At 43.8% G+C, this 14,575-nt stretch overlaps 1 protein-coding gene, 1 long non-coding RNA gene and 2 other non-coding genes across 12 annotated transcripts; 1 reads left to right on the top strand and 3 right to left on the bottom strand.

The window, feature by feature from the left end:
- Positions 1-219: 219 nt before the first annotated feature.
- LOC118365582 (fas-binding factor 1 homolog) lies at positions 220-12,252 on the top strand. 9 transcript variants are annotated; one of them, XM_035747913.2, is made up of 32 exons: positions 259-299; positions 762-794; positions 1,425-1,449; positions 1,547-1,588; positions 1,704-1,782; positions 1,914-1,974; positions 2,066-2,116; positions 2,218-2,440; positions 2,560-2,604; positions 2,762-2,899; positions 2,987-3,131; positions 3,265-3,425; positions 3,513-3,606; positions 3,801-4,226; positions 4,375-4,437; positions 4,565-4,653; positions 5,210-5,443; positions 5,605-5,654; positions 5,766-5,813; positions 5,973-6,101; positions 6,193-6,293; positions 6,389-6,595; positions 6,967-7,074; positions 7,238-7,377; positions 7,511-7,629; positions 10,231-10,353; positions 10,558-10,743; positions 10,934-11,110; positions 11,242-11,379; positions 11,570-11,669; positions 11,753-11,886; positions 12,090-12,252. In XM_035747913.2, exons 2-32 carry the CDS (start codon positions 792-794, stop codon positions 12,171-12,173), a joined length of 3,723 nt encoding a protein of 1,240 aa, XP_035603806.1. In that variant the 5' UTR covers positions 259-299; positions 762-791; the 3' UTR covers positions 12,174-12,252. The 9 variants fall into 9 exon arrangements, 8 of the variants coding, with proteins under 8 accessions (XP_035603802.1, XP_035603806.1, XP_035603803.1 ...); XM_035747909.2 differs by lacking the exon at positions 762-794 and having other exon boundaries at positions 220-299; XM_035747910.2 differs by lacking the exon at positions 762-794 and having other exon boundaries at positions 263-299; positions 3,268-3,425.
- Positions 12,040-14,258, bottom strand: LOC118365583 (uncharacterized). Its single transcript, XR_004821786.2, has 7 exons — positions 14,089-14,258; positions 13,678-13,733; positions 13,320-13,355; positions 13,094-13,155; positions 12,842-12,870; positions 12,584-12,641; positions 12,040-12,342 (listed from the first exon to the last, which is right to left on the bottom strand). It is a non-coding gene; the product is annotated as an uncharacterized LOC118365583 (long non-coding RNA).
- On the bottom strand, positions 12,714-12,786 carry LOC118365810 (small nucleolar RNA SNORD49). Its single transcript, XR_004821808.1, has one exon. It is a non-coding gene; the product is annotated as a small nucleolar RNA SNORD49 (small nucleolar RNA).
- LOC118365809 (small nucleolar RNA R38) lies at positions 13,510-13,581 on the bottom strand. The gene has a single exon (XR_004821807.1). It is a non-coding gene; the product is annotated as a small nucleolar RNA R38 (small nucleolar RNA).
- Positions 14,259-14,575: the final 317 nt, after the last annotated feature.

The following is a 14,575-nucleotide window of genomic DNA, read 5'->3' as shown; positions in this document are numbered from 1 at the left end:
AGAGCTATATAAATACATTTTATTTGATGTAGACCAATTATTAATGTTGTTATATAATCGGTTACTTCGCTTATGTACACCAATACTAACCTGCAATTAAACAAAAAGTATTTAGCTAGATAAAAGCAATATTTGTTATTCTATATCCTGCTATTCTGTACAATAATAACTCATATCTTGAAATGTTCTAACCTGAAACGCCACCTGGTGGTGACCAAACAGAATACCAATAATTTACCAATAATTCACTGGTAGACAGGGAGTGTACGTTGAAAATGCTACAACAGAGGAACATGCGGGTAAATACACTGATAAAAGCATATGGATTGGTATTTTATTAACTTAAATTGAGGGATGGTTAGATTTACTCTAAATATTGAAGTTAATATTCAGTCATTCAACCTGGTCAATCAGAGGGAGTACGTTTTGATTTTCTAGCTAACGTTAGCTACACAGTTAACGTTAAATGCGTTCATGATGAGACAACCGCCTTTCCATGTCATTTGAATGTAGCTAGTGCTGGTGGTAACGTTACAACACCATTACAACAGCATTATTTGTCCGTTGTTTCTAAATGCTTAAAAAGGTAGCTAGTGACCAAATATACTAGCTAAGTGTGTGAAAGAATAGCTAGACAGTAGCTTCTAGTCGTCTAGCCAAAGCAAATTTGCAGACTTCTTGGGATTTCCATTCGCTGTGGTTAGTCACCTTGACGCTTTACTTTAGCTAGCTAGCTAACATTAGCTATTACATTTGCTCAGATTTAACGCTGCTGCAGTCAGAGAAACATCATGGTAAGTATCGTATACTATCTAAATCAAGTTAAGAGTAATGTATCACAAGTATACTAATACATTATTGGTCATTATGCAAGATCAACCCTCTTAAAATGTAATAGTGCTCAGTATAGGTTGTTGAGAGCTAGCTAATTCCCCACAACAAGATAGCTTCTAGTTAAAACTAACAGCTTATTCATGTGCCAGTCGCCCCCATTGACTGCAGCGAACTTTGTTTTAAAACCTCTAACCTATAGGTGGGTATAATTTATTGAACGTTCCAACAGGAAACTGTTCCAGAAACTTCGTAAATAACAAGGTTGCCAACAAACAACGCATACAAAGTTGTATAGCGACCGAATAAGATACCCGGTAGCGAGTGGGCTATGTCATTACGTTTTTCACTCACCGCGTTTATTCTTAAAAATGTCTATCCTCACTCTGGTAGCCCATGGACAAACATTAAGAATAAGCTTTGTGATGAGTTAATGCCTATTCGACAGCCAGTTAGCAAGGTGAATTTATCGTGCTACTTTGTATGCGTTGTTTGGCAATCTTTTATTTTACTAAGTTTTTGGAACAGATTCCTGTTGGAAAGTTCCACAAATTAAACACACCTCCTATCCTATGTGTTCCTAATCGATACAGGCTAAACAGAAGAAAGGACAGAAGAGTAAGTCCCTCTGTTGTTATTTACCTATTTAAATCCTGCACAATACAACTTCAATGGTGCGCACAGATTCATTCAATATGATGTTTTTGTACTACAGGTTCAATTGATGATATGTTAGGAGACCTGTTGGGAGATGATGGTATGTGATTACATCCTTACAACAGATCTATGACCATTCAAACTGACAAATAATTAGTATAATATACTGTACGTACACACTGTGTAGTGATAAAGTTTTCCTGTTATTTATACAGATTTCCCAGTGAAGGCCAAAGCTCTGGCCCGTGAAGCAGGCAGACTAGGACCTTCTCTACCATCACACAGTGGAAAACGGTGAGTTAACTGGGACTGAAAAAAATGTACTGCCAGATCAGAGAGTAGTCTTAACTCTTTCTTTCGTGACTATTTAGATAGCGGATACTGTCACAGTCTGCTTGCTAATTCTATGCGTTTTGGTTCTCCAGCTCACTATTGGGTGACGACGACTTCTTCAGCAAACTGGCTGAGGAAGCTGAAAATGATGAGGTGAGTTGGCAGGTCATACATTAAGTATGGCAGGGAGGCAGTTGACTATGTTTTCCTTCATATACATATTTTATATTCACTTCCAATCCAGGGCTCTGATGTTTCTGAGGCTGATCCCACAGCCTTACTGGAGAGCATGAAGGTAATGGTGCCTTGTTTTAATGACAAATCCTCAGGGAGTAAGCCTCAGGCTTTATGTGTGAACGTTCATAACCCAGCTGAGTCTGTTCTATCCTTACATAGGACATAGATGATATGGACGCTGATCTCTTTGGATCAAAGAAAAAGCCCAGTTCAGCCCCAGCTCAGAGTAAAGGCTCCGGCATTGGAGGACCTACGAAAAATCCTCCTAAATCAGGAAACAAGTTAAAAGGAGGAATCTCAGATGAGCCAGACATTGAGGAGAAGAAGCCAAGTTCTGCTCCTGCATCGACAGCACGTGGCTACAAGAGGTTCAGCTTCACTAGTGAGCTGACTGTCTGGGTCTTTGGCTAGTCTGGCTACACTGGGCCACCAAATTAGTATTAATACCATGCAAATATACATAATTGTACATTATTTCTCCCCATTGCTGCATTGCTTCAGATGATGATGATGATGATGTTCTTGCCCCAACAACTGACACAAAAGGTACCAAAGCTAACAGTTGGACCCATGTATAGACCAAAAAATATCCGGTCAACTGTAAAATACATTAGTGGCCCTAAGTGTAGAGTTCTTAACACCATAAAGCATATCAATATCAAAACAGAATCCCCAGCTCTGGTATCATATCTGTTGTCTACAGACTTTGATGACCCTTTGGCTGACCTGTTAGATGATCTACCCATAGAAGACAAAAATGAGCCAAAAATCACCAAAAAAGCTCCTCCAGAGAAATCAGTGCTGCCCCCAGACTCCCCTATCATAAAGAAAACTGAAACAGGTTGGTGAATGTTTGTGTTTCATACATTGTAACATACCCAAAAGAAGAGAGCCAGAATGTATCAAATTTATATATTTCTCCTGTAAGCCTCACCAGCTCCAGTTCCAAAAAAGCGGGACGAGCTTACGTTTGATGATGACGAGGATGACCTAATGAATGCATTGGGGTTTGGGGAGAGTCCCAAAGAGAGCCCTAAGAAGAATGAGACGGTGTACATACCAAAGAATGAGAGGTAGGGTCTCAAATGCCTCAGTCAACATCATAAGTTCCAACCAAGGCTATTACAAAACCTATGGACTATGATAAACAACCAAAAGTTAATTTGAAATGTAACCTCCCTGTTCCTCTGCGCTGACTGTCTCTAGCAGCAGTGAGCTCCCTCAAAGAGCACGCACCAGGCTAGATGAGATTCTGGGGCGTGGGACTTCCCCTCGCCATCTGGAGCGCCCTCCAACAGGGGAGAGGAAGGACCCTCCACAGCAGCAGGAAAAGCAGAAGCATCATCAGGAGACCCCCACTACTAAAGGTAGCTAACAGTCCATGTTTTTGTATTTCAAGTGTGATATAGTATTCTTGAATGAATGAAATGAGAGTTGATGTTTCCCTTTGTCAGACCCCTTCCTAGAAGAAGACCTGACGTTTGGTTCCTATCAACCTACACTGGTCACTACACCGGAGGGACGCCACTCACGCAGACAGTCGGTCAGGTAAGTCAGAGCTCTAGCAAAAGCCCTCATAGTTTGTTTTGGTCAAAGCCAGGATCAATGCTTAGTTGGGTCAATAACAAGTACATCATATTTAGATAGATAAGCTTCAGGAACGCAGATTATATGTCAGCTACTGGACCAGAGTGTATGACAAAGGAAAGGGCCACCATCTAAGATTAGCCACTCCTTTTCAGATTCTCCACTGAGGACAACAGTGCCTCTTCTCCTGAGAAGAAACCCAAACCCACCACGCTCACCCCTACCTTTCCCCGACCTGCTGCAGACTGGCTGGGGCTCTCGCAGGATGATGAGGAAGAGCCCCCGCCTGTACCAGAACCCTTGAAGACCCCCTCCTCTTCGTCAGTGGGAAGCAAACCCTCCTCTTCTGGCAACCACATTCCACAGCCATCGACAGAGACTCCAAACACCTCCTTCAAATACTCCAAACCAGTAGGACCCAGTGTAGAGGTCTCTGCAAGCCAAAAGCACGAAGATGATTGGCTATCAGGGGCATTGAGCAGGAAGAAGACTCAATCATCCACACGGTCAGAGGAAAAGAGGACAACCCAGGAAGACTTTCTGGGGTTTGGAGACGAGGTGGATCTGGAGTCGTTCCTCAGGTAAGGCTATAGGACTAGGTAAGGCTAGGACTAGGGTACTCTACAGTGAAGGCTGGGTCATACTTCCACAGTTCTAGAGAAACGTCTACATTAGAAGCGACTGCTTACATCTCAGTATGTTGACATTGATTGTCTGTTACTTCCTCAGCAAACGTGGTTCTTCACCAGCTTCCAGGAGGAAAGATGCATCCACCCCCAACAAGGAACCAGGGTATGATCAACCTTAATCTAAATAGCTTTGATGTATAATATCTACCACTGCAATATTGCCCCAGTGTGCTATATGAGTTCTGGTGCTTTTGGACATTGAGGTCAGGATTATGTTCCTTCTCTTCAAGAGATTCTCCTCTGCCCAGGGAGCCCTCCCACAGACAGCCCAGCCCTACTGCTCATTCTACCCCAGTGAGAGAGGACCAGTTCCAGCCTGGTATGTTACTCACTCCCATATTAGAGGACCCAGCTAACCATGTCCCTTTTCCCTCTACATTGTGCTATTCAACTTCTACCTCATGGGAAGCATCTTTTATAACAAACATTGTTTTTTCAAGCCAAGTCTCTTTCTAGTCATTTAGCTGACCCAGAGCCTAATAGAATGTATACACCTATCCCACCTGACCCTCCTGAGCAGACACAGGAAACCAATCACAAATTCACTAGTGACCCTGCTGAGCCAATAGGGACAAAGAGTCATGCCCAGCCACGACCAGCTTATTCCACTGCTGAAGAAACTGAGCCTATCAGGCAGAATTCACACACAGACCACACCCCTCACTTACCAACACCTAAGACCCGTACTGAGCTTGTCTCACATCCACAACCCACAGTCATGTCAAAGGCACACATCAGCTCTCCCCTCCCCACAGATAAAGGTCGAGCAGTCCACTCATCTCCTCCACAATCCCCCACAATAGTCATCCAACATCCACCCACCAAACCTCAGCCTTTCCCTTCCTCTCAACTAGTCTCCCCCTTTCTATCCACAGCTGTGTCTGCTAGAGTAGGCTTCTATCCTGACCAGACCGCAGACCCCTCTCCCCTGCCAACCTCTGCTACCATTAGCTTCCCCCTGCCCCAACAGTACCATCCACCAGCCCTGCAGGATCACAGGGAGCCAGGATGGCCAAGTCAAGCAGAGCTGCCCCCTAACTACCCTGCCCAGCCATGGCAGTCTATGTCTGGCCCCATGCCCCATGCTATGATGCCTGGCTTTATGCGGTGTAGGTACTCTTAGGGAAACATAGGGATAGCTTATGGACAGTAGTCATTTTGAATAACTTTCTAACTGTATTCGTATTTCTAATAGTTATGCCTCTAGTTTCTTATCAATCACTGGCATTGATGATGGGCAGATTGACACATACTGTTCTTGGTTTCCCAGTGCCACAGCAAAGCCAGATGCAGAACACTGCACCTGTTGACCAACCACAGGTATGTAGAGGCCTTTCTATTTTTTGTTTATATGCCCTAATGTCATTATGGATTATATATGTTTGGAAACCATAAGTCACTTATTTAATTGTTTAACATTCTTTTAAACAGGTGTCTCTTTCAGCCAACAGTTTGCAACAACTCTTGCTACAACAGCAGGTGAAACCAATCTCCAATCACAATTACCTTTTCATTTGATGGAAACACTTCACATTTAATTTGTTTTACTAATTTGAACACAGATACCTTAGATTTTATCAGATGTTCCCCTTTGAGAGTCTTCGGTAACTTGACTTTGGTATCCGTCTCTGACCGTAGTTGGAGTCCCAGCTGCTGGGGTTAGGGGGAGCTGTGGATGTAGCTGGGCTGCAGAGACAGAAGAGAGACACTGAGAAGCAAAATGGACATCTAGCTTTACAGGCCCGCATCATCAAACTGGAGGGACAGGTATCTATCAACTGTCTTTTTGACAGTGCTCTTCCTCTTTCTGCCACTTCCATAAACAACATTCAGCTGACTACTGCATATTCTCTTCCAGGTGAGATCTCTACAGCAGGAGCTAGACCAGAACCAGATCTTGCTGGAGAGTGTTCAGCAGAGACACAAACAGGACACTGAGCTCATGGAGAACACACACAGGTATGACAGGAGCTCGGAGAACTATAGAGGTCCTGCCACCACCACAGACTGAATCACTACCTCTTTACCCAAAAGAGTGTGTGTGCATCCACCAGGGCTCGTGTGAAGCTGCTTGACGATTCCGCGGCACAGCGAGAAGCACGGGCACGACAGGAATGCGAGGACCTAGCAGAGCGCTTAGCCACCGTCACACGTATAGCTGAACAGGAGCGTATGGAGCTGCAGGAAAAGCACCAGCGCAGACTGGCCCAAACCCAGCAGGACAGAGACCGAGAGGTGGAGCGACTCAGAGACCTACAGAGGTAGGGGGCTGCAAGATACCACATTAGAGAACAAGAGATTGTGGCCCTGCCTGTATTTTCTCCCTAAAGCTCAGCTATTTGGGGCGGCAGGTTAGCCTAGTGGTTAGAGCGTTGGACTAGTAACCGGAAGGTTGCAAGTTCAAACCCCCGAGCTGACAAGGTACAAATCTGTCGTTCTGCCCCTGAACAGGCAGTTAACCCACTGTTCCTAGGCAGTCATTGAAAATAAGAATTTGTTCTTAACTGACTTGCCTAGTTAAAAAGGTCAAATAAAAAATATATATATTTTCACAGCTTGTGGATAAAATAATGTATCTTTATATTTCCATAATGTTCCTTAATTTTTCCTTGTCACGGTTTCCTTCCTCTAGGAAGTCTATTTTGGAGATGAAGAAAGACCACGAGGATCAGGTCCAGAGACTGAAGAGATTGAAGGATGAGGAGATTGATGCAGTGACCAGTGCCACATCACAAACCAGGTCACACATGCATTTCTACTCAATACTCATTTTTAACAATACTCTGCTTAATCTCTGACCTTTGCATAAGAATTATAGAGGACATGCTACATGTAACCAAACTTGTAACTTACTACAGGTTGACATCATATAGTCTCTCTCATTCTGTGTATTGGTGTTGTAGGTCCCTGACAGTGGTGATTGAGCAGATGGAGCATTTCTCCCACAGGCTGGGGGACCTTTCATCTCGGGTGGAGAGCACCCATGAGAACACAGCCCAGGGGCTGGAGCAGGGGGCACGGCAGAGAGACGAACAGCTCCGAGGTATGATGCCACCACTCAGTTTTATGAGAAAAAAAACAAGGATTTTCATAATACAGCAGTTTCTATTTATTTTCCCTTCAGTCAGTGAGAATGTCACAATGTTATGTGAAAGTCAGCTTGTCTACTCTTTCAGTGATGCAGGACCGTCTGGGCCAGCAGCAGAGGGCCATGGCAGAGGAGAGAACAAGGCTCAAAGAAGTAATCGCCAAGATGGACACCCAGCTGGCTGAGCAGCAGAGGCAACTAGAGAAGGTCAGAAGTCACTCAGAGGTTAAGTCTTTGTTGACTGTGCTTCTATGACAGGTCGTCATTGTATTTACTTACTTGTATAAACAAAAGGTCAAATAAAACTTGCCATGTCACCCTGAGGGAAAAAAATGGGATTGTAAAGGAAAACATGTCTTGAGTGACTTAATTTTAGGTATTGTGTGTCAACACAGGGCTCCAGACTAACGTTTTCAGTTGGTGGCATCACACCCCTAAAAATGTTGGGGGCAGCTTCACAATAGAATACATTTGAGGCACCATCTTATAAAATCATTCACAATGTTTTATTATCATATATGCAGTCACTTTAACTATACATTCATGTACATACTACCTCAACTGGGCTGACCAACCAGTGCTCCCACACATTGGCTAACCGGGGTATCTGCATTGTTTCCCGCCACCCCCTATTTTATGCTACTGCTACTCTGTTCATAGTCACTTTTACCATTTCTACATGTACATACTACCTCAATCAGCCTGACTGTATGTAGTCTCGCTACTTTTATAGCCTTTCTTTACTTAACCTATTGTTTACCTAATACATTTTTTTGCACTATTGGTTAGAGCCTGTTTTATTTACAATTACATAAAGTTGATGCAAAGAGTCAATATTTGCAGTGTTGACCCTTCTTCTTCAAGACCCCTGCAATCCGCCCTGGCATGCTGTCAATTAACTTCTGGGCCACATCCTGACTGATGGCAGGCAATTCTTGCATAATCAATGCTTGGAGTTTGTCAGAATTTGTGGGGTTTTTGTTTGTTCACCCACCTCTTGTGGATTGACAAGTTCTCAATGGAATTAAGGTCTGGGGAGTTTCTTGGCCATGGACCCAAACTATCAATGTTTTGTTCCCCAAGCCACTTAATTATCACTTTTGCCTTATGGCAAGTTGTCTGATGTTAGAAAAGGCTTTGTTCATCACCAAACTGTTCCTGGATGGTTGGGAGAAGTTGCTCTCGGAGGATATGTTGGTACCATTCTTTATTCATGGCTGTGTTGTTAGGCAAAATTGTGAGTGAGCTCACTCCCTTGGCTGAGAAGCAACCCCACACATGGTCTCAGGATGCTTTACTGATAGTAGCGCTCACCTTGTCTTCTCCAGACAAGCTTTTTTCCGGATGCCACAAACAATCGGAAAGGGGATTCAGAGAAAATAACTTTACCCCAGTCCTCAAGCAGTACAATCCCTGTACCTTTTGCAGAATATCAGTCTGTCCCTGATGTTTTTCCTGGAGAGAAGTAGCTTCTTCGCTGTCCTTCTTGACACCAGGCCATCATCCAAAAGTCTTTGCTTCACTGTGTGTGCAGATGCACTCACACCTGCCTGCTGCCATTCCCGAGCAAGCTCTGTACTGGTGGTGATTTAGGTGCAATCTTACTGGCAGCAATATCCTTTCCTGTGAAGCCCTTTTTGTACAAAGCAATGAAGGCACATGTTTCGTTGCAGGTAACCATGTTTGACAGAGGAAGAACAAAGATTCCAAGCACCACCCTCCTTTTGAAGCTTCCAGTCTGTTATTCGAACTCAATCAGCATGACAGTGATCTCCAGCCTTGTCCTCATCAACACTCACACTTGTGTTAATGAGAGAAACACTTGACATGTCAGCTGGTCCTTTTGTGGCAGGGCTGAAATGCAGTGGAATTTTTTTGGGGGGGGGCTTCAGTTAATTTAAGTCAAAAAGGGACTTTGAAATTCTGTTCACTTTTCATAACATTGCAGTATATACCAACTGAGGCAGCAGACTTTAAAAATTAATATTTGGCCATGACTATACACACCTGTTGTATTCTGCACATGTGACAAATTTGATTTGAAGTATAACAGATGTTTTTCAAATATTACATTAACATGTCCAAGCAGGAATGCATGATTCAACTTATTTGTTTATATGCAACCTAATCCAGTGATTGTCATTAATTTTTGGTTCCCAATTAGTAAAAGAAAAATAGGGCTCCAGAGGTTTCAGCATATAGACACAAATGTACCTTGATCTTTGTGCGCTATTATATAGGCCTAATTCAATTACTGCTAATTCACCACCCGAGGAACTGGAAACCATTAGCTAGATCTAAATGAACACCTATTGCTAGAAGCATGCAGTCGCCTAACAGTGAATGTAACGTCAAAAATAATTTGGCAGATGTGCAATTTCACTGCCATATCAGAACAGTGCGCTTTGAGCTCAGTAATGATCGTTAAGATGTGCAAACGGAGACCCCTCCATTTTTAACATGGATAACTAGCTTGCTTCTGAAGTTATTTGGAAATGCATGAGGCTTGCTCATTACAGCATCTGGACCCATTGAAACAGGCAGGTACAGTGGCACAGCAGACACATGAGGATAATGCACTTCACTGCTGAACAAATTCATGGTTTTATCCACCCAGAAAATTGAATGTTTTGATTGAGGTAACCAGGTAGACTGTGCAGCTCGCACCAGTGCCACCAATACGACGTACTTGCACAGCCAAGTAAAAGGGTCACTTATATTCACAAATAGAGGTTTGGTCTTAATTTGCATAAGTAGTTTGCTTTTCCTTCCATTTCCCCAGAATGTTATATTACGATTGTGTTGTAGGAGCGCTGGAGAGTGAATGCAGAGCAGGCTAAGGCCGACTCATCTCAGAGAGGCCTGGACGAGGAGAGACGCTCTCTAACTCAGCACATCAGCATGGAGAGAGAGGAGCTGGAGAGGGCAAAAGTAAGACAGATACTGAGGTAGAAGTGGTTAAAGATGTCTGCCAGATCCCTGCTCAAGTGTTTCCCAACCCTGGTCCGCGAGTAGCCCCTACAGTCCACCTGATTCAACTAATCATCAAGCCCTGAATGAGGTGTCAGGTTGGGGGTACTGGAGGAACAGGGATGGGAAATACCGACTTAGACCCCTACTCCCCTCCACGTCTAGAGTGCCCTGTTGGAGGAGCAGCAGCAGGTAATGCAGCGCTGTGCAGAGGAGAGAAGGAAGCTGGCGTCTGAGTGGACCCAGTTCCACACCCAGGAGAAGCAGAGGCAGGACCGAGCAGAGCGGGAGGCCAGCCGGGCACTGGAGAGGGATGCCCACAGAGAGGGCTCCATCATCAGCATGGCGCAGGTACTGCAGACTAGGGGCTAGAATAGGACAAGAGGCTTGTATGTCTATCATTGTCGGATGCAAACTGCCAGCATTTTAACATGTTCAGGCAATGGGGTTCACCTAACCCAATCATTACATTTCACTCACTTGATCTCAAGCCAATAAGATTTGCAGAGCTTTGAAACAGGCAGTCTTCTGAAATCACCAGGAACAGGTGGACCTGAAGCTGCGTGCTGGGGAGCTAAAGCAGCATGAGGCAGCTGTAGCACGGGAGAGGGAGGCTCTGGAGAGACAGAGGGAGGAACTGGACAGGGAAAAGGAGAGGCTGAGTGGTACAGGCCTGCAGCTGAAGACACGTGCCCAGGAGGTAGAGGCCTTCAGCAAGGTCTGGATCACAACCTCATCACTATTAGCTAGCTATTGAGTTGACAGTAATGTATATAAGTCATTGGTTGTATGCGATTGAGTGGAGGTAGCACAATGCTGTGACTGGGCGCACTGCTTCGGTATTTGCAGCTGGCATCAGAAAAATATAATGAGGGAGAGAAGGCCCTACAGGAGTCCAGACAGGTGGAGACTGAGCACCAGACCAGGCTGAGGAGCATCCACTCCCAGATGGAGAGACTGAGACAGCAGGAACAGCACCTCCATCAGGTCAATAAGTAGGGGGGTATACCAGCCAATCTTCCACCAGCCCCTGCTGGTACACATCAGGAACAGCACATTATGGTTGGAAATGGTTTCATTCCAGCCAGTCCTCCTATCGCCTTTGAATTGTGTACAAATCATATCCAGACTTACAGAAATGTTAGTGCATATCAACTAACCATTTCCCCTTCTGCAGGAGAGAATGAATATGACTGAGCAGCGTAGGGAAATGGAGGCACTCAAGCACAGCCTTCCAATCACTCCTTTCCCTCAATCTATGGCCCCTATATTCACAGGTGGGCTGAGCAGTTTACAAAACAAATATTTTTTGCTGAATTAACACAGAACAGCATATTTTACAAAATGTTAAATACTGCAGACTTCAGACCAGTGTTGGCAGTACCTCAGATGGCCTCCACCAAGGCTGTTCGCCAGCCCCCACCCCTGGTCTCTAGTCCGGATTCAACAGAGCTCCAGGCCAGATTGGCCCTGCTCAGGCACACAGCAGAGAAGGTAACTAATGCATCATTACTAACCAAATCAAGTGCAAGTTACAGTCAGTTTAAAGTTGAATAGTTTGATCCAATTTCAGAGGGCCAATGCAGTTAACAGAAGTCACCTTTGAACATTACCCTAGATGTTATAGTAAAGATGGAACAAGCAGAGTAGTTTCAAAATCTTTATTGTAGATAAATGTACTTGTTTTATCTTCTTAGGATCGTGACTTTCTGCAGGACGAGCAGTTCTTCCTGGACACACTCAAGAAAGCACCTTACAATTCAGCCTTTCACACTGATTAACTGTGGGGCTTAAAGCCCTGTGACTTTCTGGTATTAAGCACACCATTAAAACTTGACATTCTCTAATGTTTGCATTGAAGTAGTTTCTTTGTGTCAGTCACTGATCATTCATTTGGTGAATTTCAGTTCTTGAGTCCTGTCCTTCGCACAAAGTCTTTGACCCCATTACCTAAAATAAATAAAACACATCTATTAAGCCAAGGAAGGGCTCCAACAGACAACTTTTACCTTATCAAACCAGAAGTACATATGGATCTCCCATCAAGCCTCAGGGGTTTCTATAAGTCAACACTGCTGTTCAGACAGGGATAACATGTTTCATCACAGGCTTGTTACCCTCTTCGCATCTGCCATTACTCATACCATTTAATTATCAGCATAAGACTAATTCAGTTCATGTAGTTAGTTACCTGATCCCAGTGGCATTACTTGCTGTATCTTCAGGGGTTCACATCCAGGTTGGCAGACCTGTAGAGAAATTGTTAATTTGGTTCAATGCTACAATTGCCAAAAGCATGGTGACATTCAGGGCTGTGAATTTCTCAGCGCAGCTTTATCCAGCGTCAGTTATCGCATCAGACGGCACTTCCTATGCAGCATTTTCATCTCTGAAACCACAGTCCCCATTAAAAAAAATACTGTAAAGTAAAACCTAGCTAAGCACTTACCAATTAACTGTCCTCTTGACCCACCGGCACTATAAATATTTGAAATATTAATACATGTTCATCAATGGTAATACTTGAATCATTATCCCACAATATGAATCTCCCATCAAGTCTCAGGGGTTTCTATAAGTCAACACTGTTGTTCAGACAGGGATAACTTGTTTCATCACAGACTTCTTATTATACCCTCCACAGATTGAAAACCATTACTTAGCAATCTGACCATCACTTAATATCCAAAGTAGTGGTTACCTGCCCTCATCGGAGTAACTCCATTGGAACATTTTCATGGAATCACACCCAGGTTGGCAGACCTGTGAAGAAATTACCATGTTTGGCTCGCATTACCACAACGGTCAAAGGCATTCTTTCACATTCAGGGCTGTGCATTTCTCAGAGCATCTTCAGTGCAAAGTAAACTAATCAATATGTTCTCTTGTGACTCAAATGGAGACAGAGGTCCTAGCTAAGTACTTACCAAGAAACTGTCCCGTCACCCTCGGAGGCCACAACACTACAAGAAAGGGTATCAAGTAGTCCATTACAGCACAACTTATTATGATCTTGGTATGAAAGATGGCTACATATAACCTTAACTACGCCACACAATACAGTTACTTAACCGACTACTGCCAAAACGTACCCATTCATATCATACGAGTCTCCTATCAAGCCTCAGGGGTTTCAGTAAGTCAACACTGTTGTTCAGACAGGGATAACTTGTTTCATCACAGGCTTGTTAATTAAGCTAGGTAGACACTTCAGACCTGTTCAAATCTGACTGTCAAATTGCCCAATTTAAAACTGGTCAAACGTAATCATGGATATTGTTTTACCTCTTGAGTGGACACAGCCCATTGGACTTCTGAAGTCCATCCACGTTCAAACGGCTCTGAAAGGTGCAGACAAAGATCAGACGGATACATAGCTAACCACATACAAGCTACAGTGGAAACAATGTTTCCGCGCTAGTAAATTAATCATAAATCTGCCGCAAATGTTGACGCAGAGCACGTTCCCACACCTCAGACGATCTGCACCACAGTGAATAAACAAAATCCCAACACTAACTAAAACCCGTTAAGTGATAAGGAAAATCAGGTGACGTATATATTACAGAAAAACCATGGTTCTGAATTTTATTTAAACAGGCCAGGCCTAGACTTTTGGTGAGAAAGCTAGCTAGCCATGTGGCTCGCAGTTAGCGAACTAGCTCCATTTGCACATGGCTAACAGTGGTTACTTACAATTTACACTCATGGTGGCTGGTCGACACTGGAGTTCGTAGTGTCTTTGAAGCATTTTGCTATGAGTTGATACAGATAGTTATCCGCCCCACCCAAAAAAAACACACCAAAAATTCAACCGGACACATATTCCCTGCACTACATACGTTCGAAAGACTGAATTTGTGCTTATGGTAGGTATTTATACATTTCAATACGTCATACCCCCCATGTGACCAATCTTGGACCAGTAGGGAGTGGGGTTTGGATTTCCCAGAGCAGACCTCAATTGGCACACATATCAGGAAGGCTACTCACTCAGCCGTTGGGTTGGGTGACTTAATGTTTTAATCAGTGGTTGCAATTTGTCTCACTGAATGCACCTATTAATACATATTTGTGATTGCATTTACATATTTTTCTTCTTTCTTTGCTCTCTGTTGCAAGCCAGTGTCCCTTGGTGCACATGTATGCACGTGTGGCACACTGGGAGGCATAAACTCCAGGA

This window comes from Oncorhynchus keta, chromosome 32, assembly GCF_023373465.1.
Source record: "Oncorhynchus keta strain PuntledgeMale-10-30-2019 chromosome 32, Oket_V2, whole genome shotgun sequence".
Taxonomy (NCBI): domain Eukaryota; kingdom Metazoa; phylum Chordata; class Actinopteri; order Salmoniformes; family Salmonidae; genus Oncorhynchus; species Oncorhynchus keta.
Note: the sequence above shows the minus strand (reverse complement) of the source record. Positions and strands in the feature narration are given on the sequence as shown.

What these genes read in the sequence shown, in the direction of transcription:
- LOC118365582 (XM_035747909.2), top strand. Translation starts at nt 276, where the DNA reads ATGCTACAACAGAGGAACATGCGG. An exon ending in AGGAAGCTGAAAATGATGAG is followed by an intron (nt 1,975 to 2,065) that starts GTGAGTTGGCAG and finishes CTTCCAATCCAG; the next exon opens with GGCTCTGATGTTTCTGAGGC. An exon ending in CACCTGTTGACCAACCACAG is followed by an intron (nt 5,655 to 5,765) that starts GTATGTAGAGGC and finishes TCTTTTAAACAG; the next exon opens with GTGTCTCTTTCAGCCAACAG.